General features: G+C 54.2%; 2 protein-coding genes across 7 annotated transcripts in view; both read right to left on the bottom strand.

Annotated features, from left to right (window-relative positions):
- Positions 1–13,654, bottom strand: part of Arap1 (ArfGAP with RhoGAP domain, ankyrin repeat and PH domain 1) — a 63,618-nt gene extending 49,964 nt beyond the window's left edge. For 4 of the 5 annotated variants that reach the window (XR_013043626.1, XR_013043627.1, XM_016000679.3 and 1 more), the window contains exon 1: positions 13,535–13,654. The gene's annotated coding sequence lies outside the window, so the exon portion shown is untranslated. Of the gene's footprint in view, positions 1–398; positions 471–13,534 lie in introns of those variants that run through there. The other variant, XM_076548383.1, reaches the window with a different exon arrangement.
- A 1,624-nt stretch (positions 13,655–15,278) lies between these two features.
- Positions 15,279–26,742, bottom strand: part of Stard10 (StAR related lipid transfer domain containing 10) — a 30,455-nt gene continuing 18,991 nt past the window's right edge. For both annotated transcript variants that reach the window (XM_006982121.3, XM_042279442.2), the window contains 5 exons: positions 18,910–19,057; positions 18,265–18,368; positions 17,576–17,693; positions 15,930–15,982; positions 15,279–15,691 (listed from right to left, as the gene is read on the bottom strand). In XM_006982121.3, the coding sequence (XP_006982183.2) occupies positions 15,446–15,691; positions 15,930–15,982; positions 17,576–17,693; positions 18,265–18,368; positions 18,910–19,057 (669 nt within the window). In that variant the 3' untranslated portion in view covers positions 15,279–15,445. The remainder of the gene's footprint in view (positions 15,692–15,929; positions 15,983–17,575; positions 17,694–18,264; positions 18,369–18,909; positions 19,058–26,742) is intronic.

Here is a 26,742-nt window from a genome sequence, read left to right as displayed (position 1 = left end):
ACAGGGACCCCCCCCCCCACAATGCTCAGCCCTCAAGAAACCCTTCAGATCTATCTCCACAGGAACCACAACCGCACACCCACCTGGCTCTGCAAACCACACCCCAGAGCACCACATAAGCACACCTCTGCCTGCCTCCCCACCTCCCAGGCCTAAGCCTCCTGCTTACCCAGCAGCTGCTGGGCAGAGCGGCCCTTCTGCCTGAAGGACCCACGCTCATATCAACAACTCAAGTGCACGTAACTGCCCCAGAACCCCCACACAACCGCCCCAGAATCCTCACACAACTTCCCCAGAAACCCCACACAACTGCCCAAGAGTTCCGCACAACTTCTCTAAAACCCTGACATGCCCAACACCCCCACCCCACCCATGCCTGGTCCATAGCCAGGTAATACCTATGGCATGGCCACCCTCCTGGGCACCAGCTGCTCTCCTGTGTGTCCGCGGGACTGTGAGCTTCCACTAACAGGCAAGAAGCCTTGGAGATACTTCCTGTAGCTATGAGGAACTGGGTGGGGGCTGGGCTCCCAGCTCAGAGGGTGCAGAAGTGACACCCCCCCACACCCTGCCAAGCTAACTCCCTCTGAGCCAAGGCAGCAAGGGCATGGGGGGGGGGGCACAGCAACATGGACCCCTGGACCAAGAAGTTATTTCCTGCCTTCATGAGGCTGCGGCATGCAGGTCTCATGAAGGTCACTATGGCTTCCTGCGCTCCTCCCAGCTGGGTCTGCCCTGCTGACCCTCCTGGCCTCCAAGAACATCTTATCAGTCCCATCTGGGCTGGAGCCTCTTTTCTGGGGGTCCTGAGTACGGCTGTGCCTCCCAGGGGGCTCCAAGCCTAATTCCAACCTTACTCTGCTGCCTGTCGTAAACCCTATGTATATCCCACCCCATCCTAGGCCACAGTTTCCCCTCTGTGAAGTAAAGGTCTCTGTCCCTGCCCGAAGCCAGGAACCTAGATGACTGTGACATGTCACCTCATGCACAGCAGAGACCACACAGTCCAGGCAGTCACTTCCTGTCCCCTGTCCTGACATGACTGGTCCGGACTGGACTTGGCCTTTGGGCTTGTAGCTGGGTTCTGGTCAAGACCCACAGTCCCTAATGTTCTCAGGTTTCTGAGCCACCAATGAGTCTGTAACCCCAGCTCCGACGATGTTCTCTGAAGAGCTTTGTTCCAGACACCTCTGCTGCGTGGAACTCACTCCCACCTGGCCTATACCTCGGGTACTCCATGCTCCATCCCACACAGAACCCCCACTGTTCCCCACTCTAAATGAGCTGCTGCAACCAGGTGGGCCCTTACACAAATCAGGAAAAGGTGCCTCTTCCCCCGGGGCCCCACACCAGGATACAGCTCAGCCGATGGAGGACAGGCTGGGACTCAGTCCTCGCCCTCCTGGCTTTCCCCATGCCCCTCCACCACCTTGGACAGTCCACGGCATGGGCATCCATACACAGAGGATCTGGTGAAAGGCACAACATTTTGAATATGATTTTATTTTTACTAATTGACGCATCTTACCCCTGCTTGATGTCTGAACCCAGGGCCTTGCCGATGCTGGGTGAGCACTGCAATGCTAGATGAGCTCTCTGCCACTGTGCCACACCCCCAGCCCAAGGCACAACAGTTTAACAACCTTCTTACAGCATCACCCTACTACAATGCTAACCCACAGTTTTGTTTTGTTTTGTTTTGGAGCTGAGGACCGAACCCAGGGCCTTGTGCTTGCTAGGCAAACGCTCTACCACTGAGCTAAATTCCCAACCCCTAACCCACAGTTTTATCAATGGCCAGGGGATGTTAATGGCAAAAGGGCAGTGGACCATTCCTGGTGGTAATTAACTCCGCCCCCCCCCCATCTCCATGTATGTGTGCACATGTGTGTACTGCTGGATTTCAACCCAGGAACTTGCACACACTAGGCAAATGCTCTACCACTGAGCTACACCCCACCCCTCATCACCATCTTGAAAGACTTTCTAGAAATCTCATGTCTGTGTTGTTTAAAGGTTTTAAAATTGTGTTATCACTTCTACTATTAGAACAGGAGCTGCCGGGCATTGGTGGCGCACGCCTTTAATCCCAGCACTCGGGAGGCTGGGATGAGTCCAGAGGTAGAGCACTGCCTGGCACACTGGGGCTTTGGTTTGATTCCATTTAGGAGGAAGGCGGGGGAGAAGGAGATGACAAATTTCTTTGCTTTCTAATTTTTTTATTTTTTTAGACAGGGTCTAAGTATCCTGTGTGGCCTTGAACTTCAAATCCTGTCTCCACCACCTAAGAGTTGGATTACAGCCACACACCACCATGCCCAGTGTACAGAGAGCTGAAGACACCCAGGACCTCAAGCATGCTCGGTAAGCATTCTACCCAGAGAGCTACATCCTCCAACCATGACGTGTGTATTTTAAATCCCTAGAACTGAGTTCAGGGGTGGGCGTGGTAGCCAAGTACTCTGTAAACTGAGTCAGGAGAACCATGAGTTGGAGGCCAGCTTGAGCTAGAGTCCAGTCTCAGCTACCAGGTCTCAAAAGCAGACAGAGGGCTGGGGAGATGACTCGGCAGGTAAAGCACTTATCACGTAAGTGTGAGGACCTGAGTTCGAATCCCCAGAACCCATGTAAAGCTAAGCGTAGCAGTAGCATGCGTCTGTAATCCCAGGACTGCTAAGCAAGATTGGAAAATTCCTAGGAGCTAACGTGGTGAACACAGTAGTGAACAACACAAAGACCCTCTCAAACACAGAGGAAGGAGAGGACGACACCCGAGGCTGCCTCTGAACCTCCACATATATGTTGCACCCACACTTATACATACAAGCATAGACACACTCACAAACACACACACTTCAAAAATATTTTTATTTATTTATTTTTCAAAAATATTATTTATTTAAGTAAAAAAAAAAAAAAAAAAAAACCACAATGGGCCGGCAAGGTGGCTCAGCAGGTAAAGGTGCTTGTCTAGCAAAGCCCGGTGACAGGATTTTCATCCTCGGAACTCATGTAAAGGTGGATTGAGAGAGCTGATTGGGTAAAGCTATCGTCTGACCTCTACATGCACCCTGAGGTGTGTGTACCTCCCCCATGTATCATCGTGCGTGCATACACCATAATAAATAAATGAATGAATTTAAAGTAAAAAAAAAAAGGAGAGTCGTGGCAGCTTGTTCTCAGTACCAAATATAACACAACCTCATCCTTCGTGATTTTAACTATAACACAGTCAGACTTGATTTTCTTTGTTTTTAAATTTTTGTTGTTGTCATTTTGAGACAAATCTTCTACATAAGCAACCCTGGCTGGCCTGGAATTTGATATTTGCCAGACTGATCTCAAACTTGAAATTCCTGCTGAGTACTGAAATTACAGAAGTGAACCACCACACCCAGCAATATATATAGATGACTAGCGGAACTGTTATATATGAAATTGCTGCTGTCCGGGGCCATCTGGGCTAAAATAGGAGACTCGGCCCCTCCCGCTCCATCTTGCAGTGATGCTGGACCTGCTCAATCTCCACAAGGAAGCACAGAGGCCCGCGAGTGAACCCCAGACTCCAGGGACCCTTGGTTTGTCCCCTTAGGCATCACGTGAGCCATCCCAGCCTCAAGCTTTATCCAGGCCCCCCTCATGCCCAAGCCCCACCCTAGGAGGAGGTCCCACAGGCAGAGGGTGTCTCTCCCTTAAGTCTCTCAAATCCAGAAGGCTGAAAGTCAAAGGGCTGGTTTTAGGTCATGTGACAAAGTGCTACGAACGGTTCCTCTCCTACCCCAAGGGGACCCCGAGACGGCCCACTCCTCTCCCTAGCAGGCTTCTCATTCACGCTTCCCTCAATATTTTCCCAGGCCTTTCTGGTTTTGCCAGAGGTGGAGCCCAGCCCCCTAAGGCCTCTACCAGAGCCACAGCCTTTGGCTGGCCCCTATCTAGCCATGTCCCGGCCTTTCCCTCCCCTGCAGCATAGCCTAGAGCCCACTGGACCAACGATATGTATCAGGCAGAGCTGGTGTCCTCACTGCCCCCTTTCTGTTCCCAGTCCCTCAGCTCCAGCCCTCCACCCCGAGGCTGCCGGGGTGCTACACTGGGCAGCTGAGCATTGGCCTAACACACACACACACACACACACACACACACACACACACACACACACACCCGTTATAGCACCTCTTTCTGGGGACTGGGACTTCCTGCCCCTACAAGGGCATGTACTGGGCAAGGGGGAGGCTCAAGGTGCCACGGCATGACTCCAGGAAGATCCCCCTGTGACTGCTGCACCCCCGAAACCCAGGGAGGGGACTGAGAGACTAAATGGGGTAGAAACAGGAAGCCACTGACCACAGGAGGGAGGGAGGGCACGGAGCTGACCACAGGATCACAGACAGCAGGAGGGGACAGATCAGTGTCATCAGTGCTTACGTGGTAGGACCTGCACAGCGTACCCCATACCCCGGAGGCTGAAGGCCAGCATGGACTGGTTGGGGAGGGGAGAGCTGCGCCACCCAAAGCTCCTGCCCATGAGGAAGGGACTCGGGGTCTCGGTACCCAGAACTAGTGACCCCAGGAAATAGAGACCCAGACCTGCCATTTCCTGAGAAGATCCCCTGGAACGGAGAGGTTGAAGATAAGTGGGTCTTTTGCTGCTGGCGCCTGAAAGTGAAAGTGGCCACGTTGGAGAGGACCAGATGGTTGCACCAGGGGCAGGGGCTGGGGGCGGAAGAGAGGGAGGTGGGGGGCAGCCCCATAGGGCTTGGCCCCCACTGCAGTGTGTCCCCTTCCCGCACTCTACAACTGGACAACCTGAAGGAAGACTACTCCACCGTCCCTCCCCAGCCCCTGTCTAAGAAGGGCCAGGGTGAGGGTGTGGGGTATAACCCCACCCTATCCTTCATCAGTCTTCCTGCACAGGGCACTCAAAGACTGGAGTCCACACTTCCCAACAAGGAACCCCTCTACCACTCTGCACGCCCTGCCCCACGACCCTCACACCCTAGAAAGCAGGTGGTGGAACCCACTTTACAGATGAATAAACTGAGCCTTGGGGAGATGAAGTAACTCACTCGAGGGAACACAAAAGCCAGAATCTGAGTCAAGGGCTTCCTAGACCCCTCTGTCCACACTTAATAATTTCTGTATTTTCATTTTATGTGCACTGGTGTTTTGCCTGCATGTATGTCTTGGAGTTACAGACCATTGTTAGCTGCCATGTGGGTGACAGGAACTGAACCCAGGTCCTCTGGAAGAGCAGTCCGCACTCTTAAATGCTGAGCCATCTCTCCAGCCCCCTTCCCCGGTCTGTCCACTCTTATCTCCTCAGAAGGGAGAATGTATGTGGCGATGAGCAGGCCAAAGGAGGACACAGGAAGGGCAGGAAGGAAAGAGAGACAGAAAGTGAGTGCAGGCTGTGCGAGGCCTTGAAGGCACTCATCTGTAGCCGGGAGCTGGTGGTGCATGCAGAGTCAGGGGAATCTGAGTTTTGAGGCCAGTCTGGTCTAGAGCAAGTTCCCAGACAGCCAGGACTACACAGAAAAAGCCTGCCTTGAAAAAACAAAAACTAAAATAAATAAAAAGATACTCATCTGTTTTGTCCAGACAACGGGAAGTGACAGAGCCGGAAGGGATGGAGTACAGGAGCGCTTAGTGACAGGAGGGCTCCAAGCACTAGGAGACTTGAGGATTTACTTGCTTTTCCCTTTTTTTTCTTTTGAGTGTGTATGCATGTGTGCACGCACATTTCACATACGCACGTGGAGGCCGGAGGATGGCACCAAGTGTCTTCCTCCATCACTCTCCACCTCATTTTCGGAGACAGGATCTCTCACTGAACCTGAAGCTCCAGGGACCCACTTGTCTCCATCTATCCAGTGCTGGGGTTACAGGGGCCCAGCACTGTGCCCAGCCTTCTACATGGATACTGGAGATCAGAGCTCAGGTCCTCAGGAATGCACACCGGGTACTTTACCAACTGAGCCGTCTCTCTAAGCCCCAGGAATTCACGACCGCTCTGACACTGGTTCCTTGTTGTCTGTACTATGAATTGTTTTCATTTTTTTTGGGGGGGGGGCAGGCAGAGGGAGGAGGTGTTTGTTTGTTTGTTTGTTTGTTTTCCCCCCAGTGTTTGCTCTTTAGCCTGGGCTGGTCTAGAACTGGTAGCAGTCACCCTCCTCAGCCTCCAGAATGCAGACACGCGGGGCACAGATACAGTGAGCCACCGTGGGTCAGCGTGGGCAGGGCAGGACCTACAGGTGGCTAGGGTACGCACAGGAGCCGCCTGGTGAGACGGCAGAGAGGAGAGCTGGGCAAGGCAACTGTGGAGTCCGAGTCTAGGAACCTCTCAGACATAAGCTTCTGGGGTCCCCTGGAGCCCTCTGGAGCTGCCCCAACCTGTCTGCCCAAGTGAGGCTGCCCTAGCCACTTCCTGCTGGGTAGCTTGATAAACACTTCTGGGGAGCCCACACACAGGAGAAATGCTGGCTCACACCACTTACGCTGCCCACAGCCTAACAGGTCCTTCCAGCAGCCAACACCTGGCTCCCCGGAATCTGAGCCCAGCCACCCTTCTCAAAGGCAGCCCCTGCCTCTCCCCTGCCTGCCTACCCTCCATAGGTGCTCACCGCCCAGGTGAGCTCGGACACCGCCGGCCCTCATTTCTTTTATGTTCCCTGACAGGCCTGCTTCCTCCCAGATCTGGGCTTACACAACTCCCTCTGCCTGGATTACTTCTCTATCCAGTTTTCCCAGCCTGATGGCCACCTGCTCCAAGAGGCAGTCCCTGACTCCCAGTTCACAGCTGCATCACACACTTTCTCTCACCCCAACCCAGCCGGGGCCAGGCTCTGATTCCCCTATGTCTCAAAGGTGGCCCACAGTAAATAGCTACGGATTGAATACATTCCCCAGTTTGACACACGGACAGCAGGATCCCAGGTCACACTGCAGGACAGTGGCCTTCCCAGCATGTGTGCTTTCTTCCCAGCACTACCTGGGCCCCGACCACCCCATAACACACAGGCACCACCTCATCCAACGCTCCCCATTTCCAGAAGAGAAGTGAGTCCCAGAGCGAGCCTAACCAGGGCCACACGGCAGGTCAGGACCAGGACTCAGCAAGCCCACACAGCCTGAGCTCATCTTTCTCTGGCTTGTTATGGGGAGAACTGAGGAAGGGTGGTCCCTTCAGATGACATTAAAACCCCTGCAAATGGGCTGGGCCACTTCGGCACTGAGAAATAAGTGTGTGTGGGGGTCGGGGGTGGGTGGGGGCAGGGATATTCTTGTTGGATTGAAACGCGGTCTCACATAGCCCAAGCTAGCCTCAAATTTCCTATGTAGCAGATGAGGACCTTAAACTTCTTTCTATAGGTATGGTATGTGTGTGATGTGTATGCTCATGCATGTTTGTGTTTTGAGTGTAGGCACACATGCCACGGCACACGTGTGGAGGTCAGAGGACAGCCGCAGAGGTCTGTCTTCATCTTCCACCTGGCTTGAGAACGGGTCTCTGGTTGCTGCTCTCTGCTGCACAGGCCAGGCTAGCCAGCCCGCAGGCTTCTGGGCCTTCCCGTGGGAACGTGCTGCCGTCGTGGGTTCCGGTGATAGATCTGCCCCTCCCACTTGTAAGGCAAGTGTTCTATCCACTGATCCATCTCCTCATCCCAACCTTAAACTTCTGATTCTCCTGCCTCCACCTCCCAAGGGCTGGGATTACAGAAATACTATCACATTCCGTTTTTGCCATCCTGGGGATTGAAACCAGAGCCTAGTGCATGCTGGGCAAACACTCTACCAAATGAACTACACCCTAGGTCCAAAATGTGGGTTTTATTTTCATTTTATTTATGTTATGGGTGTTTTGCTTGCATGTATGTCTGTACATCATGTGTGTGTCTGATGCCCTCAGAGGCTGGAAGAGGGTATCAAATGCCCTGGAACTAGAATTACAGACAGTGGTGAGGCATCATATAGGCACTGGGAATCGAACCTGGGTCCTCTGGAAGAACAGCCAGAGCTCTAAACCATTGAGCCATCTCTCCAGACCCAAAAATGTGGGTTTTCAGGCCACAAGCAGTACAGGCAGGTAGGTGTCCTGGTCAGGTCCCTGGATGTCCATAGGCTCAGCGAGTCGTCTTTAAAGCAGAGGAAGAGACAGGAGGAGCAGGCCCGCCCTGACTGACGGGGAAGGTAGACCATTAGCTGACACCCTGGCACCCCTTCACTAAGCAAGTGGGACCCGCCCTCTGGAAAAGTATCTGTCCCAGCTCTGCCCCTCAGGGAGGGGGTCCCCTCTCTCCCTGCCAGGCCTGGTGTCTTAGGGAAAAAGAAATCATGGCATTTTCATTACAAAACTACATAGCAGCCCACTGAAGGTCCTCACTATAGAGACCAGGGGCTGACGCTCAGGGGGCTGAAAGCCTAGCCAGGCTCACACATCATGGACTCTACCTGCCCCAACCCCTGGAACATCAAATGTTGAGGCCAATGACAGAGTGTACCCCAACCCCCGTCAAGGAGCCTGCCAGCCAGGGGGCCTTCTGTGAAGCAGTCTACATACTATAAGGCACAGGTCTCCTTCTACAGGGGCAGGCCCCAACTCAGCAATGGCTGGTGTGGTAAAAGCCCACTGGCCAAGGCCCAGCTTCCTGTACCCAAAGGCATGACAGCACACCTCATGGGTCTCCCTGACTCAAGCCTCTGTGCCACCCCCTCTATAGGGGCCTCCAGACCCCGATCTTTGCAGACTTGACCTGGATCTGCTGAGCCACATTTCATGCTGTTTCCGGTGTCCACAGGGCAACCCTTGACCTGGCTCTATGATCCTTCCAGCCCCTAGTCTGGGTTCCCCCTCAAGGGCACCCTGGTGTCCATGGGGCTTCTCTTCCATGAACGCAGTCAGTGGTCCTACCCCCCCGAAAGCTTCTCCATTACAAGACTGCTGTACCATGTGCTACCACCGGGCCCCAGGGCAGGCCCTGTGGATTTCTAGAAAGGGAAGCGGCAGAACACATGTGGTCAGTCGCATGAGCGTGGAGGCCAGCAGGGAATCATAGCCACTGAACAACCCACAAAATCCTGCAGGCCTCAGTGTGGCCACAGTGTGGCTGGCATAAGGTTTAGCTTCAACTCAAGGTGACCCACCCCAAATCCAAGCTTTGTAGGCCCCCGGGGACCTCAACTTCTGGGAATTTAAAACTTGAGAACAACTGCACAGCAAATGGACCCCTCAAATCTCTAATGCTTTGAAGGGCAGAGTCAGAATCTTACAAGGCAGCTAATGTGGATGAGGGAGTGAGGGATGGGATGGGAGAGGCTTCCCTCCCAGCCACAACCACCCTAGCAAGACCTAGACTGTTCCACTGTTTTTTGTTTTTTGGTTTTTCTTTTTGAGACAGGGTTTCTCTGTGTAGCTTTGCGCCTTTCCTGGAACTCACTTGGTAGCCCAGGCTGGCCTTGAACTTACAGAGACCCACTTGGCTCTGCCTCCCGAGTGCTGGGATTAAAGGCGTGCGCCCCCACCACCCAGCGTGTTCCATTGGTTTTTGTCTAGCACGGTCCATACATGGGACGGGAGGACCCGGGAAGAGGAGGAAAGAAAAGAATGTCTGGATAGATGGATGCCAGTGGGGGAGACCCGGGCACCCAGGAGGCTATGGAGCAAGAGCAGTTCAGCTTTGAACTGTCCTGTCCTGTCCTGGGGACTCGTCCACCTGCTGCAGCCTGGCCAAAGGACATGGGGCCAGACAAGACTCCCCCAGGAGCCCTGGGCCGCCAAGATTCCAGATGTGGCTCCGCTCTCTAACCTCAGATGACGACAGAGGAACAGCCCTGAGAGGCCCTCACGACATGAAAATGAGGGGAAAGAAGATCCACAGAGGGAGGGTACAGAATGGATCTCAAATCCCTGCACCCTCCCTGGCCCACTGAGGCCCTAAGCACCACACACTTGACCTCAGGTGGCTTCTGTATTTTGGTCTCTTGACTCTGGGAAACCCTCCCACGTTTGTTCAGTCCAACACCCTACGTGGCAGAGATCCCGGGGCCCCTAGGAGAGGAGCTGGCTCCTGGCTTTTCGATACAGACTTAAGCCCTGTGACAAGGCAGTGGGCAGCCACTGCAGGAAGCTCAGGGTTTCAGAGACCCTAACCAGGCCCCGGCCAGGGAAGAGAGCACACAGAGCCCCAGCCTGGACTCCTGCCCCAGTTCTGTCCCCTCAGATGCCGACCATCTACAGACCCTGGCTTCCTCAGCAGCAAAACAGGGTCTGGGAAAGCCAGGGGGTTGAGGCAGGAAATTAATCCTCCAGGAGCTGCCCTTCCTAGGACTGGGCCCCTGGGGGAGGGGGGCAGTCAAGACACTGCAACTAGGCCAGTCTGCAAGTATAATACCTCTGCAGGCACCCCTGCTCCAAAACTGATCACCACCAGGGTCAGGGGCCTGGCAGTCCTCCAATCTGCCAGTTATGGCAATGAGGAATCCAGGGTAGGACGGCCTTTGAATCTGCTGTCTGCAAAAATCTCCCCGTGCTCCAGGGTCTCACTGTGAAACAATGAAAATGCAGGGTCCCAGCTAGTCTAAGAAGTGGATGGCCCCCTAGAAAATCACCTTGCCTCTTGGCCTCACTTTGCATTCCTATAAAATGGGGACGGCCAAGAAATAGCAGCTTCCACTGCTGCTATGACTATATTTAAATAATAATTTATCGCACTGGATGAAATATTAATGTTATTGAACTAGTCACTCAATTCCTCATCCCTTCCCAGCTACTCTACCCCAGTGACCTAGAACAGATATCTTTTTTGTTGTTGCTGTTTTGTTTTTTTGAGACAGGGTTTCTGTGTGTAGCCCTGGGTGTCCTGGAACTCACTGTGTAGACCAGGCTAGCCTCAAATTGAGAGATCCACCTGCCTCTGCCTTCTGAGCGCTACGATCAAAGGCGTGCGCCACCACACCCAGCTCAGAAATCTTAATTATAGGACAGGCTTTCCTTTCTGACCTATGACCCAAAGGATGACAGACATGGACATCCCACAAGAAAGCTGCAGTGATGAGCCCTGAACTGTGGCCCCACAGCACACCTGAATTCTGTCACCTAAGGGAATTTTGATACCTAAGCCTCCTTGGAAAGGCACTGTCCTCCCCAGAGCCCCAGTGGGAATACACAGGTTTGGGGGCCTGGCTGAGGGGAGGGGTAGGTGGACAATAAGTTATGTAATATATTCTCTGTCAGGACTGGGGTGGGGTGGGAGTCCTGGTCGGGTCAGCTGTAAGTCTGAGCTCTGCGGAGAATACACATTGCAGGGGACTCTGGGATCCCGTCTCTTCTGTCAGACACTTGGGAGTCATTCTTAGCCCAGGATCCCTCTTTAAAACACAAACACCCTCATGCTGTCCGTGGAAAGACTAAATCTAGCCTGAGGGACTTGAAAGGAGTGGAGAGGAACTGACTGCAGTCATACCCCACATACATACGGCTCTGAGGACATCCTGTCAGTCCCCTCCGAAAAAGACAGAGCCCAGAAACCTGAAGCAAGACAGACAGGTCGGTTGTAGGACAAGAAGTACCAGCCCTCAAACAGTCTAGTACCCAGTCCAGGATTCCAAGAGTTAAGACCCAGAGCAAAAGGGGGAGGCAGGTCAGTGCTGGCCAGGCAGGCCTGGAGCCCAGGGCCTGCTTCCCCTCCCCCTCCCCTAGGAACAGAGGCCACTTGTTTGGGCATTGGCGGCTGGCTTTGAGCTCAGCCAAGGGAGAGTGGAGTCGGGAGGGAGAAGTCCTAGAGAATGGGGGAGACCCCCCTCCCTCCGGCAGAGGCCCTAGGCCTGGATCATTGCTAGCACCAGTACTCTGAGCCCTGCTCCCCGCCGCCCCTTCCTCCAGGACCACCTTTCCTGAAGCTCTAGGCAGGATTCCCATTGGTCTGACTTGCTTGAGCAGCTGTCCTTGGAACATGAAGCCAGGCTTATTGTCCCACCCCTCGGAGGTGGAAAGGGTACTCTGGAAAGGATGGAGTGTCAAAGTCACACAGGCCTGGTGGCAGGACCAGAACTCCAGACAACCAGATCCCTCGCTGGTCTTACACTGTACCCCATCTTCACAGACATCGAAGGCAACCCTTCCTAAGCCCTGCCATTACCCAGAACTGAAAACCAGGCTGGGACATGGCAATCAGCGGCCCATATCTGAACCCTGAAGTCTCAAAGAACATGGGGATGAGGAGGAAACCCGTGGGACGGGCACACCTCCGCACAAAGGCTGATTCTTGATGAGTGAGTGGTGTGTGTGGCTGGACCCCAAGTGATGGGGACCAAGTAAGGAGGCCTGGATATCCAAATGAAACCTAGGGGCACTGGGGCCACCTCCACCTCACAGCCATCAGTAGCCTGCCTGGGACATCTCATTTGTACCCTATTCCACTGCAGAGCAGGGTCCCCAGGCCAGGGTCCAAATAAACTCCAACGGGACATGAGTCCCATGGATGAGTTCTCCACACACCTACCACCCCAGCAGCCACACCCACCTCCTCGCCTTTCCTCCAAGTTAAAGAATCCCTTCCTCTGTTCCGAGCTCTGCCCTCACCCTGCCAGCTTTTGCAAACCTCCACATAACTACCAGGGCTCATTCCAGGAATCATCTCCTCCCCAGCTCCGCACCTGTCCACACCTGTCTCCGGGTTCTGCTGAGTTTCTTCTACCCTGTAATGACGTGCCAGGATGCTAGGCTTCCCCTAGCAAGGCAGTCACTGCTCTCCAAGGAGAGGTATCAGGGTCCCCGGGACCCAGCAGCAGTCAAATCCTTCTGAGTAAGCCCCAAGTCCAGCCTGACCCCTCGAACCCCGAGTCTGGGCATTAGGGAAGGTTCCCCAGGACAGCGGTTTTAGAGGAACATAGGGCAGAAGCCTACTGTGCGGGGTCCTAACCTCCCAGCACCCAAACCTACCCATGGAGATCTGAGACCAAACACCCACCCCGCTGCCCCCTCCCCCGGCTCTATTGCAAGCCTGCTCTAAGCCCATCCACCCACCCACCCCCAGTCTGACCCCATTCAATGAACACACCCCTCCTTTCCCAGCAACTGGGCCAGGTAGGCTCTAGAGAAACCGTGCCCCCATTAACTGGTGGAGAATTGAGGTGCCGAGGACGGAAGCAGCCTGCCCAAGGTTACCAACACCTCGGGGCCAGGGCTAAGGTCCTAAGCTTTGCGAGGCTGTAGTGTCCGCGGGCGATCGGGTGGGAGCCTTCATCGGGTGGGAAAACCAAGCCGCTCGACGACGGGTGGCTCCGGAGCCTGCGAGCCCGCAAGCAGAAGAGCTGACGGCTGGAAGCGGGTGTCAACCAGCTCACCCTCCCTGTCCTTACGGCTCTGGCCGGAGGACGCCTCCACCTCCGGAGGTGACCCCATTTCACTCCATTCCCAGGCAGGAGAGCACACCAGATGACCCCCCGAGCAAAGTGCCCCAGGCCTCACCATTCCCTTCTGAGGAATGGGGCCAGTGCAGGTCACAACCGACGATTAGGAGACCCCAGCAACGGAACTGACCTGTTTGGAGCGAAGAGAACTCCACGCGGGGGGACACGGGTCCCGGTCCCGTCCCCGTCTGTCACACGCGGCCGCCACCAACTCGCAGCAGCGGTCCGGGCGCGCCCACCTCTCCCGGCGCTTCCGCCCGCCCCACGTGACACCCCGGGGGACGTGAGGGCGGGGAAGGGGCAGGGAAGCCTGCCGGTCCCGCCCCCAGTCTAGTCCGGATCCTCAGTCCCCTGGACCGACTTGCCCGCTGGGGTTGTGTCTCTCCCTTGCCATTTTGCTTGCTAAGGGGGTTGAGGCCCATGTCTACCCCGCCCCTGCCGAGACCCCGCCGATCCTTGAGTCTCCTTGCCTCGACACCCCTGTTGTGGTGAGTCTACCCCGGGGGAGAGCAGACACACCACCTCCAGAGGATAGGAAGTCATTGGAGGCGGGACCACCATGGCGGGTGACCACCTTCCCTGGGAGTCTTCCTGCACCCCTGCTTCTGTCCCCAAGACCACATCTCCCTGCAGAGGGTGCTGGGAAAGTCCCACCAGAGCCTGGCCGCTTCTCACCTCCTCCCCATACAGATGACATCCTCAGACTTGGCAGGCATTTCTGGGTCCTGGAGCCAGCCAAACCAGAGGCCTTAACTTAGCTGGGCTTCCATTTTTCCATAGGCAAATGGGCCTGTTTAGAAGAAGAGCTCTCAGCAGGGTGGGCCGAGGGGTTTGCTCTGAAGGGAGGAAGGTGCCTTTAACCAGAGCCTGCTCCATGCCTGGCCCAGTGCTGGGCCCTTGGGTCTTTTCAGTCTCAGTTCTCACACTTGCTTAAGGGTAAACGCTGTCACCCTAGGTTACAGGCCAGGAAGTGAGAGTCTGCAGTTCTTCAGGGTGTCCTCAAAGTTACAGACCATTATGGGCAGATCTAGAGCTGGAACTTTCTGGGTGATAGGGTCTCCTGTCTAGGCCCTCTCCATAGACACTCTTCCTCTGGGAAAAACTTGACTCTGAGCTCTTTTTCCACTGGCAGGGCTTTCCAGGAGAGGTGAACAGGGTCAGATCTTGGGGAGCACTTCCAGACCCAAGTTCTTGTGATGCCAAAAGTACCAGGGCAGAGCCTAAGACCAAGTCTGGGACTGTGGGCATCCCTTGGGCAGGAGATAAGCCACAGACAGCAGAGGCAGCCCCGGCCTCCCTCCAGATCTCGGAGCAGCCAGGGGTAACATTAGTGAGGGCTGGCACCTGGTCCGAGGAGGGGACCCCACGATTCCTGTCAGTCCCAGTCTTTAACACGGACTGCCTCTAGGTGCACTGGAAACGCGTCTTCACCGGCACCCACCCTCTCCCTCCTCCAGGACTCACTGCCCTGCCTCAGATCTCAGCCCTGGTCTTTGACCTATGGGTCCCTCCCCTTCCTTCTGTGATGACACGAGCCAGAGAGTGTGAGAGACCAACAGTCTATGGCTAGATTGGACCAGAGAGGTCTGTCACACAGTCAAAAACCTGACCTCTGGTCAGACCAGCTCCTCGTAGAGCCCTGAAGAACAAGCCAACAACCTCTGTGACCAGCAAGGTCAATGTGCAGATGGACAAGGAGAAGGGAAACAGAGGACAGGGGGACGCGGCAACCCCCTCCTGCGGTTACACAGCGGAAATAAGATGTCTACAGGTGCAAAGGTCCAAGCGAGCAAGAATAGTATTCAGAGAAAACACTGTAGAACAGGGCAGCGCGTTGACAGGCAGATGAGAAGCAGGCACAAGAGAGAGCTGGCTGGGGCTGTGTGGTTCCTTTATTGGGGCCATGTCCAGCCAGGCCACAGCCACCTGAGCGGGAGCCCAGAGCCCCCGAAGGCAGGTGGGGGGAGGGAGGAAGTGCAGAGGGCTCCGTGCCCCGGGGCTCGGCCCCAGTCCTGTCCTGGTCCTTGCCGAGGGGCTGTGCTCAGGTGAGTGAGGTGTCGTCGTCACTGCCCTCTCCGCCCGCGCCTCCGGCTCGCTCCTCCCGGCTCTCTGTCACCGCGCTCTCGTCAATGTTCTCCAGGGAGTCCGCGTGTTGTACCGACAGCTCCGACAGCGCCAGGCTGGGCAGCGGGCTCTGCTCCGGGTGCAGCCATGGCTTGAAGTGGGGCTGGTGCTTCTGCTTCCACTCGGGGTACTTGATGCAGGCCTTGTACATCTTCTTCATGGCCTGCAGAGCGTACGGATGGACGCGGTTGGTTAGGGGTGCCCGGAGGACCAGCACTTCTCCACATCCCTCCAGGGCCCTCCAGTGGTGCACAGAGGTCCCCAGTGTCCCAATTATGGCCCAGTCTGGCGCCCTGGTCCATCAGCCAGAGCTAACGCTGCCCCTGCCCACTGCTACCTGTCCGTCCGTCCCGTTCCGTCCCCCCCCCCCCCCCCGTGCCCCAAAGTACAAAGCCACTTACCTTGGGAGCCAGGAACTGAGATGATTTATTCACCACCCACTTGGGTAAGGAGCCTGTGGGGGCAGGGATAGGCCAAGAGGAAAAAGACAGCCTTAAGCATCTAGCTAGCCCCGCCCATGGCCAGAGTTTGCAGGAAGGCCCGCCCCTTTTCATTCCTTCTCAATGAAGTTCTCAAATCCCCCTCATCTCTGCCCCACTGTCTCTGCGGAGCTTCAGCTGTAGAGAAGAAAACCACAGGGTCCTGGACGACCACAAAGACTTGTGGGTTGACATTTTGACCCCCCTGAAACTCCAGCCTGTCACCTTCCTCCCCTCACACCGATCACCCAGGACTGTCCCTGGTGCTCAGCCGCTCTCCTGCCTGGCCTCCTGGGCCTCCTAAGACCCCAGCCTAGGCTGACCTGGAACCCAGAGCCCAGCTCTCCATCGGTCTCACTCCCAAGTACCTGCTCTGTATACTCATCAAGGGCCAAGGGCCAAGGGCCTGGGCCACCGTGCCCAAGTGACATGGGGTATTCCTGTCAATGACGCTTGAGGTCTCACCATCATTAATTCACTCATTCAGTCACACACTCACTCCACCGTGACACCCGCCCTGGACCAGCCTGGGGAATCCAAACAGGAACTCAATGTCTCAGCATGGACTGGTGTTCTGCTGGGAAGGGGAATGGGCCCACAAACAGAGAGTAGACCCTCACTCTGGGAACTGGGGACAAAGGAAGGACCATTTCATGCATCCCTGGAGCACTGAGGAAGAGGAGGAGGTGCAGGCAGCTAGCAGAGGATAAAGGCTGTATGAACATGGAGGTGGGGAATGGAAGGGTGTGGAGGGAGGGGCTAGAGACTCTGGGCAGAGGCTCAGGCTATACTCAGAGGGCAACAGAGTCACAGTGGCATTTTAAGCAGGTGAGTCAGAGGAAACAAGAGGTTTTTGTTGTTTCATTTCCTCTAGCAGCTGGTTTGGACAAAGTGGCTGAGGACCAAGAGAACCATAGGCTAGGCGCTACGTCAGAGGGTGAAAAGGTAAGCACATTCCTGCAATGCCCGGAACTCAGGAGATGGAGGCAGGATGATGACGAGTTCAAGGGCAGCCTGGGCTACAGACTGAGGAAGAAGAAAGGGAGGAAGCAGGAGAGAGGCTAAGTGCTGGACTTGGGAGCTGACAAGGAGAAGCTGGCCCCAGCTAACTGGCAAGTGCTGAGCAGTGGTGGGTGATGTGAAGAAAGGTGGGTCTAGGGGGGCCAGTGATGGGTTCAGAGCCGAATACAAGTCTCCAGTGTCTAGACGACATCCTGAGGAAGATGTCCAGGAGGCTGACCACCTCAACAGAGATGAGCGCTCAGCTGTCACGGAAGTGAGGTGAGTGGACAAGCTTTGAAAACCCAGGCCTCTGGGATGTGGCTGAAGGAGACAGGGCAGGGCAGGTCCAAGCTAGGAATGTTAGCACCAGGGAGGCAGTTCCAAGCTCCTGGGAGGAGCGATGCCTGCCCTGTAGGTCCATTCCTTTCAAACCACTAGCTTTGGATATAGACACCCCCCAGTACTAAGTGGATCCTAACAGCTGGCCCTCAGATGGCCTGGCAGATCAAGTTCATGCCCTGTACAGGGCGGGAGCCCGTGGATGGGCTGCCGGGCCAAGCCCTCACCTTTGGGATCCACTTGGGCCAGGTAGGTAATGACACAGCTCTTGGGCCCCGTGCTCTGGATGAGGTAGCCCGTCTGGATGGACACAGCTCGGACCAAGTCTTTCCGAGGTGGGTATTTCTGGGGATGAAAGACACAGGGAGGTGAGACTTGGGTGGGGACAGAGGAAATGTCTCTATGAGCATGCTCTTACACACTTACACACACACACACACACTCAGAGCTGTTCACATCCCTTGGCATCTATGGGTTAAGGGAAAAGGAATCAGGCCAGGCCATCCTCGGCCCTCTTACAGCTTTCTCTGTGCCTTCAGTCAAGTACAGGGCGGTGTCAGGGTTTACAAGTGTCTGTGGGCACTCAACCCTTGCCTAGGCTACCCTGCCTGCCCTCTCTGCCCAGGGAGTTCAAGTGAGTCCTGCCATAGGATCCTGCCATCGAGTTCCTGCTCCCCCATCTAGGCCAGCCTTATCCCAAGGGCCAGTCAGCCACATCAGTTCAAACCACTCGCCCTTTCTGCCCACCCTCCCTTCCCCTGAGCTGCTTGACAACCCCGGCAGGGACGTCATTGTCCTCACTATGCAGGAAGGAAACTGACCCCAGTGCCTGCCTGAAGTCACTGTGACAGCCACAACCCAGCCCTGCCCATCACCCTTCTGCCCAGCCAGGAGGGAGGGCAGGCCTACGACTCACAGGATGCTTCACTGAGTAGTTCATAATGATGTAATCAGCGCCCATGGGGAGCCAGGAACGGAGGGTGATGACATCACGGTTCTTCAGGGGCTTGGGACACCTCCCTGCAGAGGCCAAGGAACAGTTCAGCCCGGCGGCTGGCCCATCTTCTGATAAGGGAGGGTGTGATGGAGACCAGAGACTTGGGGGTCCTATTAACTGCCAGCCCTCCCCCTCCAGACAGGTACCCCCACCCCTACCATAGACACATTGTGGAACCAGGGAGGATGCAGCCTGTCCCTTGTCCCCATTATCTCTGCCTACCCTGCCCCTCAGGGCCTCACAGAGCCCTTACCTTATTGTTCTGACTTGTCTGTATAGATGAATATATTTTAAAGAAAGACAGTACTGTGATTGCATATGCATAAAAATGTGGTACATGGCATGTGGCTATGAGTTGTATGTGCAACTGTGTCTGCATGTTTGTGGGGGGGACCTTCTTAAGTGTGTATGTCAGTGAGCATGCCCAAGGAGAAGACAGCTCTCCATCTCGGCATGCCGGTCTCTGAGCAGCCTGGCCACAGGAGTGACCACAGAGTGGGGAAGTTAGAGGAGGAGGCCTGCTGGGACTCTGAGGGGTTGGAGTCTTGCTCTGTGTCTGCTCACAAGAGTAATATCCCACGTCAGCGTTGACAGTCAGGCGGGCGATGTCGAAAGTCTCAATGACATTGCTGTCCCACTTCTTTCGGTATTCTATGTCGTGCAGGACATCGTAGAGCGTCTCAGCTGGCACGTCACAGCACTCCATCCTGCACTGCAGACAGACACAGGTTGTCAGGGTCACACAGGCACGAGAGAAAGAGAAGACGTAAGACCAGGGGCCACTGAAGCCAGCATGGACTCATTTCTATCACAAGACTGGTCCAGCTCCCCAGAAACCTCCGGTACCAAAGGACAGTCAGTCCTCCCCCCACCCCCAGCTCAGCCCAGTGTCCTCTTCAGGAATCCTTTTCAGGTGAACCATCCAGGCTCCCACACCCTGAATCTCTGTGTCTGCCCTCCCTATCCCCTGGGAGCAGCATGTGGGCAGAAGCCCACAGTTAATTCAACAAGGAGCTTGAGATAGGTACACATTAAATGAAAAATCAAATGCCCAAATAGACCTTACTACCTGGCCACACTCGTGTGTGTGTGTGTGTGTGTGTGTGTGTGTGTGTGTGTGTGTGTGTGTGTGTGTCTGCGCACGCGCGTGCTCGCTCACATCTCAACAAACATCTTTGTGATCCCAGCACTTGAGAGGGTGGGACAGGAGGATCCCCCAAGTTCAAGGCCAGCCTGGGTTAGATAATGAATTGCCGTCATCCTGGCTGGGAGTCTATCTTCAGACATCTCCCTATGACTTAGCTGCACCCTCAAGGAGCTTCCCATCTAGGGGAGCGAACCGCTCAGCGCATCTTGCTTTATTTAGGCCTCCCCATGATTATGCCAGTTAAGAAAGCCAAGGAGAGACGAGATTCAAAGAGGTTTAGTACCTGCCCAAGGTCACCTGGCTGGTTAAGCAGCAGGGCTGGGATTTAATCCAGCTCACATGTCTGGGAAGCAAGTAAAGAAAGAGCCAGGGTTCTCAAGATTTGTATTCAAAAAGGTGAGATCCAGTGCCCTTGTTCTACTCCACCTCTCCCCCACCCCCGAGATCAAGTTCCCCACGGTAAATACAACAGCTTTGCTGTGTAGTCTCTAACGCTCTCAGAACGGACATTCACCCAACACAGGAAACCCACACGCTACCCTCTACCCATGAGAGTCCATGCAGCTTTTGGAGAGGCGGCACCGCCTCCCTCCTCACCCAGGACAGGCCTCGGCACCATGAAAGCACATAATGGGCTGCTCCCAACTGAGGATTCCAAGTACAAGAAACTCACTATGCCCTACACACCACTTCAGAGTATAAAAAATAAAGGTCACAGAGGAACGAGCTAAGTGACACCATGAGAAGAGATATACACAAAGCCAGGTGCTGGGCTTTGTCGATGAATGGCACACTGTCAGGTTGATATCATAATAGTGTTCGTTTTGTTTTGTTTTGGGATAGAGTTTCTCTGTGCGGCCCCAGCTCTCCTGGACCTCGCTCAGGTCAGCCTCAAACTCCCGAGTGCTGGGATTGAAGGCGTGTGCCACCAAAGATGTGTGCCACCATGCCTGGCTCACCATTTGGGTTTTTGCTGTTTTTGCTGTCGCTGCTTTTGGATTTTCGAAACAGGGTCTTTCTGTGTAGCCCTGGCTATTCTGGACCTCGCTCTATAGATCAGGCTGGCCTTGAATTCAGAGATCTGCCAGCCTCTGCCTCCTGAGTACTGAATCAAAGGTGTGTGCCACCACCACCTGGCCCTTTTTAAAAATGATTTACTTTCATTTTATGTGCATTGGTGTTTTGTCTGCACGTGTATCTGTGTAAGGGCATCATATCCTCTGGGACTGGAGTTACAAGCAGTTGTGAGCTGCCTGGGTGCTGGGAATTGAACCCAGGTCCTCTGGAAGAGCAGCCAGTGCTCTTAACCACTGAGCCATCTGTCCAGGCTGGGGCACCACCATTTGTAAAGTATGACTCTGGATTGTTAAAAAACCATCAGCTATAAATAGGACATTCCTCCTCTCCCTCCTCCTCTCCCTCCTCCTCTCCCCCCTCCCCCTTTTAACCACAGATTTGATCTAGGGCCCCATGCATTGGAGACTGTACTAAATCCCCAGGCGCTTTTCCCTTTTCTTTTGAGATTGGATCTCATTGAATTGCCCGGGTTGGACCTGAATTTGCGCTCTTGCAGCCTCAGCCTCTAGTGCCTGGATGACAGCCCCGCACCACCTTACAAGAGAGGTTTTGGGGACAATTACAGAAGCACGGAGGGGACCCAAGGGCTGGATGCACTGAAAATGTATGGAAACAAGTGGTGGAAGTTTCTGACCGATCCCCCCCTCCCCCAAAAGGATGTTACAAACTGATGAGTGCAGTGAGGAAAATCTGTGCTTAGAAGAAGCTGGAGACACACAACTCTCTCAGGTGGCCGGCCACGGCAGCCAGCCGTCTGGAAAGAGTGCAATGTTTTGTTTTCCATTCGTTGTATTTCTGGTTTTCCGAAATGTCTGTAGTACTGCTTCAGCAATAATGAATTCTTCTCCCTTTTGTTTCTCTGTGTAGCCCTGGCTGTCCTGGAACTCACTTTGTAGACCAGGCTACCCCCAAACACACAGAGATTTGCCTGCCTCTCCCTCCCGAGTGCTGGGATCAAAGGTGTGCACCACCACGCCCAGCTAATAACAAAGTTTTCAATTAAAAAGGTCCTCCAGGCCGGGGCGGCGGTGATGCACGCCTTTAATCCCAGCACTCAAGAGGCAGAGCCAGGTGTATCTCTGTGAGTTCGAGGCCAGCCTGGGCTACAGAGCGAGTTCCAGGATAGGCTCTAAAGCTACACAGAGAAACCCTGTCTCAAAAAACCAAAAAAAAAAAAAAAAAAAAAAGTCCTCCAGGACACAGCTACATTCTGAAATTCTGAAGAATGAGGCCCATTTTAGAGTGAAGAGTTCTAGATGTCAGCCATGAGGAGGCCAGACAGATCTGCCCTGCTGAGGACACCAGACAAATCTTCAGCTCCTTCCCTACCTTCAAGCCTCTGAACAAAATAATTTGGAAACATACACATGCACACAAATGCACCTGCACAAATACACGTGCGTTAATTTTTTTACTTTAATAAGAGTTCTACACTAGCCTTGAACTCGTGATTCTCCTGCCTCCACCGCCTCCTTCAGGAAATCCTACCGGCATGTGCTACCACAACCAGTTTAAAGAGAGTTCTAAAGTTCAGGCAAAAGAAGGATGGAGCTCATTAGCAGAGCCAATGCTGGGCATGGCCAAAGTTGTGGGTTCCACAAGTACCACAACAACAGAGTGTGTGTGTGTGTGTGTGCGCGCGCGGGGGAGGGGGGGATTGAAAAATGAACTCTGACCTATATCTATAAAGCATGGCTTTATATAAGTTGTTTCCCTCTGCCCCATTTCCTTTTCTAGTCCATGAAAGCGTGTGACTGGATCCCACCACTCAACTAGCAGCCCCCAGTTCCAGCCCTGTCCTGAGTCAGAGGAGACAGAGGTGAATCTGAAGCCTGGGCTTAATCTTCCAGACAAGGAAGATGACCTAGCATGCCGGAAGGGCTCAGAACAGCCTGGCTCCTCAGGGGCCAGTGGGGAGCAGACTTCCTGGAGAAGCTCAGTCTAGGGGGGAGGTGTTTGCCCAGGACAGGGCAGGGCAGACAGGGCGGAGAGTGCAGTGAGGACCAAGTCCCGGAGCCAGGCAAGAGCATGGTCTACTAAGTGGCTGAGTATGTCCACGTGGCTCCAGTTTTTGTGGCGTGGCACACATGGCCTAATACTCAAAAGGTCCCTGGTTCCGAGTCGGCTTGGACAAATGGTGATTCCAGGGCTGGTCATGGGAAGCCTAGGATGAACCTGGGGCATCTTACTGCTAGAAGGGAAGGAAGTACTCAAAGGATGGCAGAGACGGTGTCCAGCAGACATGAGCGCCAGCCTGGAGGCTGACCGACTCCTTGGAGTTTACCAGGCCTCTCCAAGTTTTACCACTGAAAGTCGAAAGTTCTGGGAGACCCTATTTCCAGGCAAACTAGGACAGCTGATCACTCTACCATGAGCTACATCTAGGACAAGCTGATTAAAATGAGTCGTGAAAGCACAGTGATAACAACAGATTATACTGAACCCAATAAGAAATCAAAGTACATACAGGTCTGGATAAAGAAATGCAATGTATGATTAAGGATGGATTATATGCATAGCTTCAAGGCACTGCCTATCTATTGCTAATTGCAAGGGAAAATAAGAGCCTGGGAAATGGCTCAGTAAGTAAAGCACTGATACGCAAGTGTGAGGGCCCTAAGTACGACCCCATCACCATGGACATGCTGGACAGTGAGGCGGCCCCAGTACTCGGGAGATTCCTGGGACAAGCTGGCTAGCTGGACTGTCTGAATTGGTGATAGCTTCATGGATGAATCCTGCCTCATTAAATAAGGTGGAGAGTAATCAGGAAAGACAGTTCGATGTCAGCTTCTGGCCTCTGCACATGTGTGCACATGCATGCACACATCAAGTATGGAGGCAGGAGGTGCAGTCAGGACCAAGGCCCAGGGCCAGGCAAGAGCACGGTGTACTGAGGGGTTGAGAGCATCCACCTGGCTCAAGTTTCTGGGGTGTGCTGTACAGAAGGTCCCCAGTTCCAAACACACAAAGGGGTGGGGGATAACTTCCCAGTAGAGAAGGCTGGTAGGTTTGTGAACATTACTAGTCATAGGTCAAGTCACAATCATGTGTTCCCTAATGGGATGCGGTGGAAACAGAGACAGCACGTAGGTGGTGTCTCCACCACAGAGACACAACACTGACCACAGGAAAAACATCAGGCAATCCCCAACGGAGGGAATTCTGCAAAAGAACTGGTCTGTAAGTGTCACAGTTTTGAATGTCAGGAGAAGACTGGAGAATTGTACCAGACTGAGGGCATCAGATGCCCTGAAACTAGAATACAGATGATGTGGATGCTGGGAATTGAACCCAGGTCCTCAGGAAAAGCATCTACTGCTCTTAACCGATGAACCATCTCTCATGTCCTGAAATAAATAAATATACATACAGACATACATACACGCACATATACATATATACAGTGTGTGTGTGTGTGTGTGTGTGTGTGTGTGTGTGTGTGTGTGTGTGTGTGTGTGTGTGTGTGATACATGCAGAGGTCAGAGGACAACTTGCAGAAGCTGGTTCTCTCATCATGTGGGCGCCGGGAACTGAACTCAGGTCCTCGGGCGTAGCGGCAAGTGTTCCCTGCTAAGCTATCTCAATAGCCCCTCCTCATATTTCTTAACCATCAAGGAACATAGGAAACCAGAACTTCTCTAAACCAAGTTTGGAAGCTGGTTAGGCCTTGCAAGTCCTCAACAGGTCACACTGGACAATGAGGATGGAGGGACAGTGACCACACATCTCAGCCCCACGTGTTGAAATCCAGCCCAGGATGATGCTTGCCCTGGGGCCAGGTTTACCCCCTCCTTACTCTCCCTGAGCCTGCGGTACCCAGATCTGGATGGGAAAAAGCAACACAGCCCGGGAAATGACCATCCTCCTGCCGAGACTCTGAGGTCAGAGCTGTTATGGCTCCAGAGCACCCCAAAGAACCCTGTGGGGTCACGCTGAGTCACAGAACAGAGCAGAGCTCCGTGGGCACAGACACTGCATGACACTGTATCTTTAAGACAGTGAGAAACTTCCAAGGATGCCCAGACTGATGGAGGAGGAAGGAGCTGAAGACTGCTGGGAAGGTGAGGACTCCGGCTGCTACCGGGAAGGGGTGGGTGTGAGGCGAGATGAGTGGCCGGGTCAGGTGCGTCCAGAGGCATCTGCAGCCTGTGGCAAAGGGCCTAGCTTCTTTCCACAGCAACCCAGGAGGCAGCGCCACAGTGCCGAGCACAGGAAATTACATCCAACTTTGTTTCTGCACTGGACCCTGAGCCCCTCCTCACTTGGAAATCTAGCTCAAGCGGACTGGTTCCCCCAGGAGCCCTACTGGGCTGCCAAGCTTTCAAAGTCTGGCTACAGCAGTGTGTGACAGCTGCCATGTTACAAGTGAGTCCCAGGGGGACCAAGTGTCACCAGAGAAACTACGTACATGCTGTGTCCCCAGCACTCTCCCCAAATCTTGTGGATGTGGGGATCCCCTGACTGTGTGAGGTTGCCCGGAACCCCTGGTCATAGCCCTCACTCAGCACCTCAGACCCACAGAGCCATAGCAGAAGTAACTGGATAAGCAAGGGAGACTGCCAAGGAACATTCAAGAATGCTCTGTGGCAGGCAATCTCCAGTCTAATCCCAGCTCTCACCCCTAGGCACAAGACTGAACACATGAGCCTCAGTTTCCTCACAGAAAAAAATGGGGACAGTAATAATAGGTATCTCCTAAGGATACTGTGACCAGATGAGATAATGTGTGAGATATGACTAGCATATAATAAACACTCAAGAAGTAGCTGCTCTTCCCCGGCAGGCTTCCATTCTAGGAGGCCATATCTGCCCGCACACCCTCATGGTCTGTGGCTTGGCAGCTCTCTTCCCCTTACCCTGGTCCCTGCCCTTCCAATCATCTCTGCACAGCTTCCTGAAACTTGCTGAGTGCCAGGCCTGTTCGAGTCAACCCAGGGAATGAGGAACCAATCAGAGGCAAGCCAGGCCGAAGCCCAGCCCCCAAAGAGGAGCCCCTAGGCAGAGGAAAAAGTAAAAGAGGCTAGGATGAAAACTCACAGAGCAGGACAAGGAGGGTTAGGAGCCAGGCCCAGGGGACGGGGCAACTGAGCTAAAGGAACAGACCACTGCAGGGGCAAAGAGGGCCGTGTCAGGAGGAGGAGACCAGAGGCCGGGTCTGGTCAGAACTCTGAAGAGGCGCCCTGGGCCCAGCATTCTGCCTTGGAGATGCAGACTCTGCACTGAGGGAGGGCAAGAGGCTCTCCCAGCCCAGCTGTTGACCTGAGTTAGGAAAGGATGTTCAGTCACCTCCAAGAGGCTTCGTCCTGGTCTGAGCAACCTGTGCCCAGGCAATGGTAAGTAAACGGGCACACCGACACATAACCAACCCCCCTAGGACCCTCCCGCTAAGACTTTACACGGTGGTCCCGAGTATCCCTGACCCTGGAAAACAGATGATGCCTTTGACCGCCCCTCTGAAAATCACCACTAGGGAAACTGAGGCCCTGAAAAAGGTAAGGGAAGACCCCACTGACTCCTCAACACGCTATCTGAGCAGATGGTTCTGTGAAGGGAGTAACCAATAAGTAGGCAACCCTTCCCAACAGAGCCGGGTTCAAGCCAAAGGAAGGCCCCTGAGCTGAGAGGCCCAAGTCAATCACAGCCCTGACCGATAACCAGGAGCTCAGCAGCCACCACCATGTGTTGTGAGTCACGGACACATGCATCGTTCACAAACCAGACCGAAACACCTATCACGGACTCTAGGGAAGCGAAATTTAGCAAATGTTGAGGCCACAGTGCTGTGTTCTTTGTACGTATCACCCCATCACCTTCTAAAGCCTGAGTCGGGAATCACCATCTTACAGATATTGGAACATGCCCAGAGAGGTACAATGATGGACCAAGTCCACACAGTACCGGAGCAGAGAACCAGAGCCCATAGACTCCTGACTCCAAAGCATCACAAGAGTCGCCAGCTAAAACAGCACACCCTGGCACCTGGAGACTTGGTTAAGGAACATACGATGCAGGACTCATGCCATTCTGGAGGGCTGGCCGGCTAGCAAGGAACAGCTCAAAGTCAGGGCCGCGCTTTCCTGAAACCCAGCACAGGGGCTCTGACGCGGGAGCCCCTCCGAGAAGCCTCAGGCCATCACACTGCTCTGCCAGGGCCCCACAGACTCTTGGCT

The sequence above is a fragment of the Peromyscus maniculatus genome, chromosome 1 (assembly GCF_049852395.1).
Source record: "Peromyscus maniculatus bairdii isolate BWxNUB_F1_BW_parent chromosome 1, HU_Pman_BW_mat_3.1, whole genome shotgun sequence".
NCBI lineage: Eukaryota > Metazoa > Chordata > Mammalia > Rodentia > Cricetidae > Peromyscus > Peromyscus maniculatus.
The sequence above is the reverse complement of the archived record's forward strand: the minus strand, read 5'-3'. Positions and strand labels throughout refer to the sequence as shown.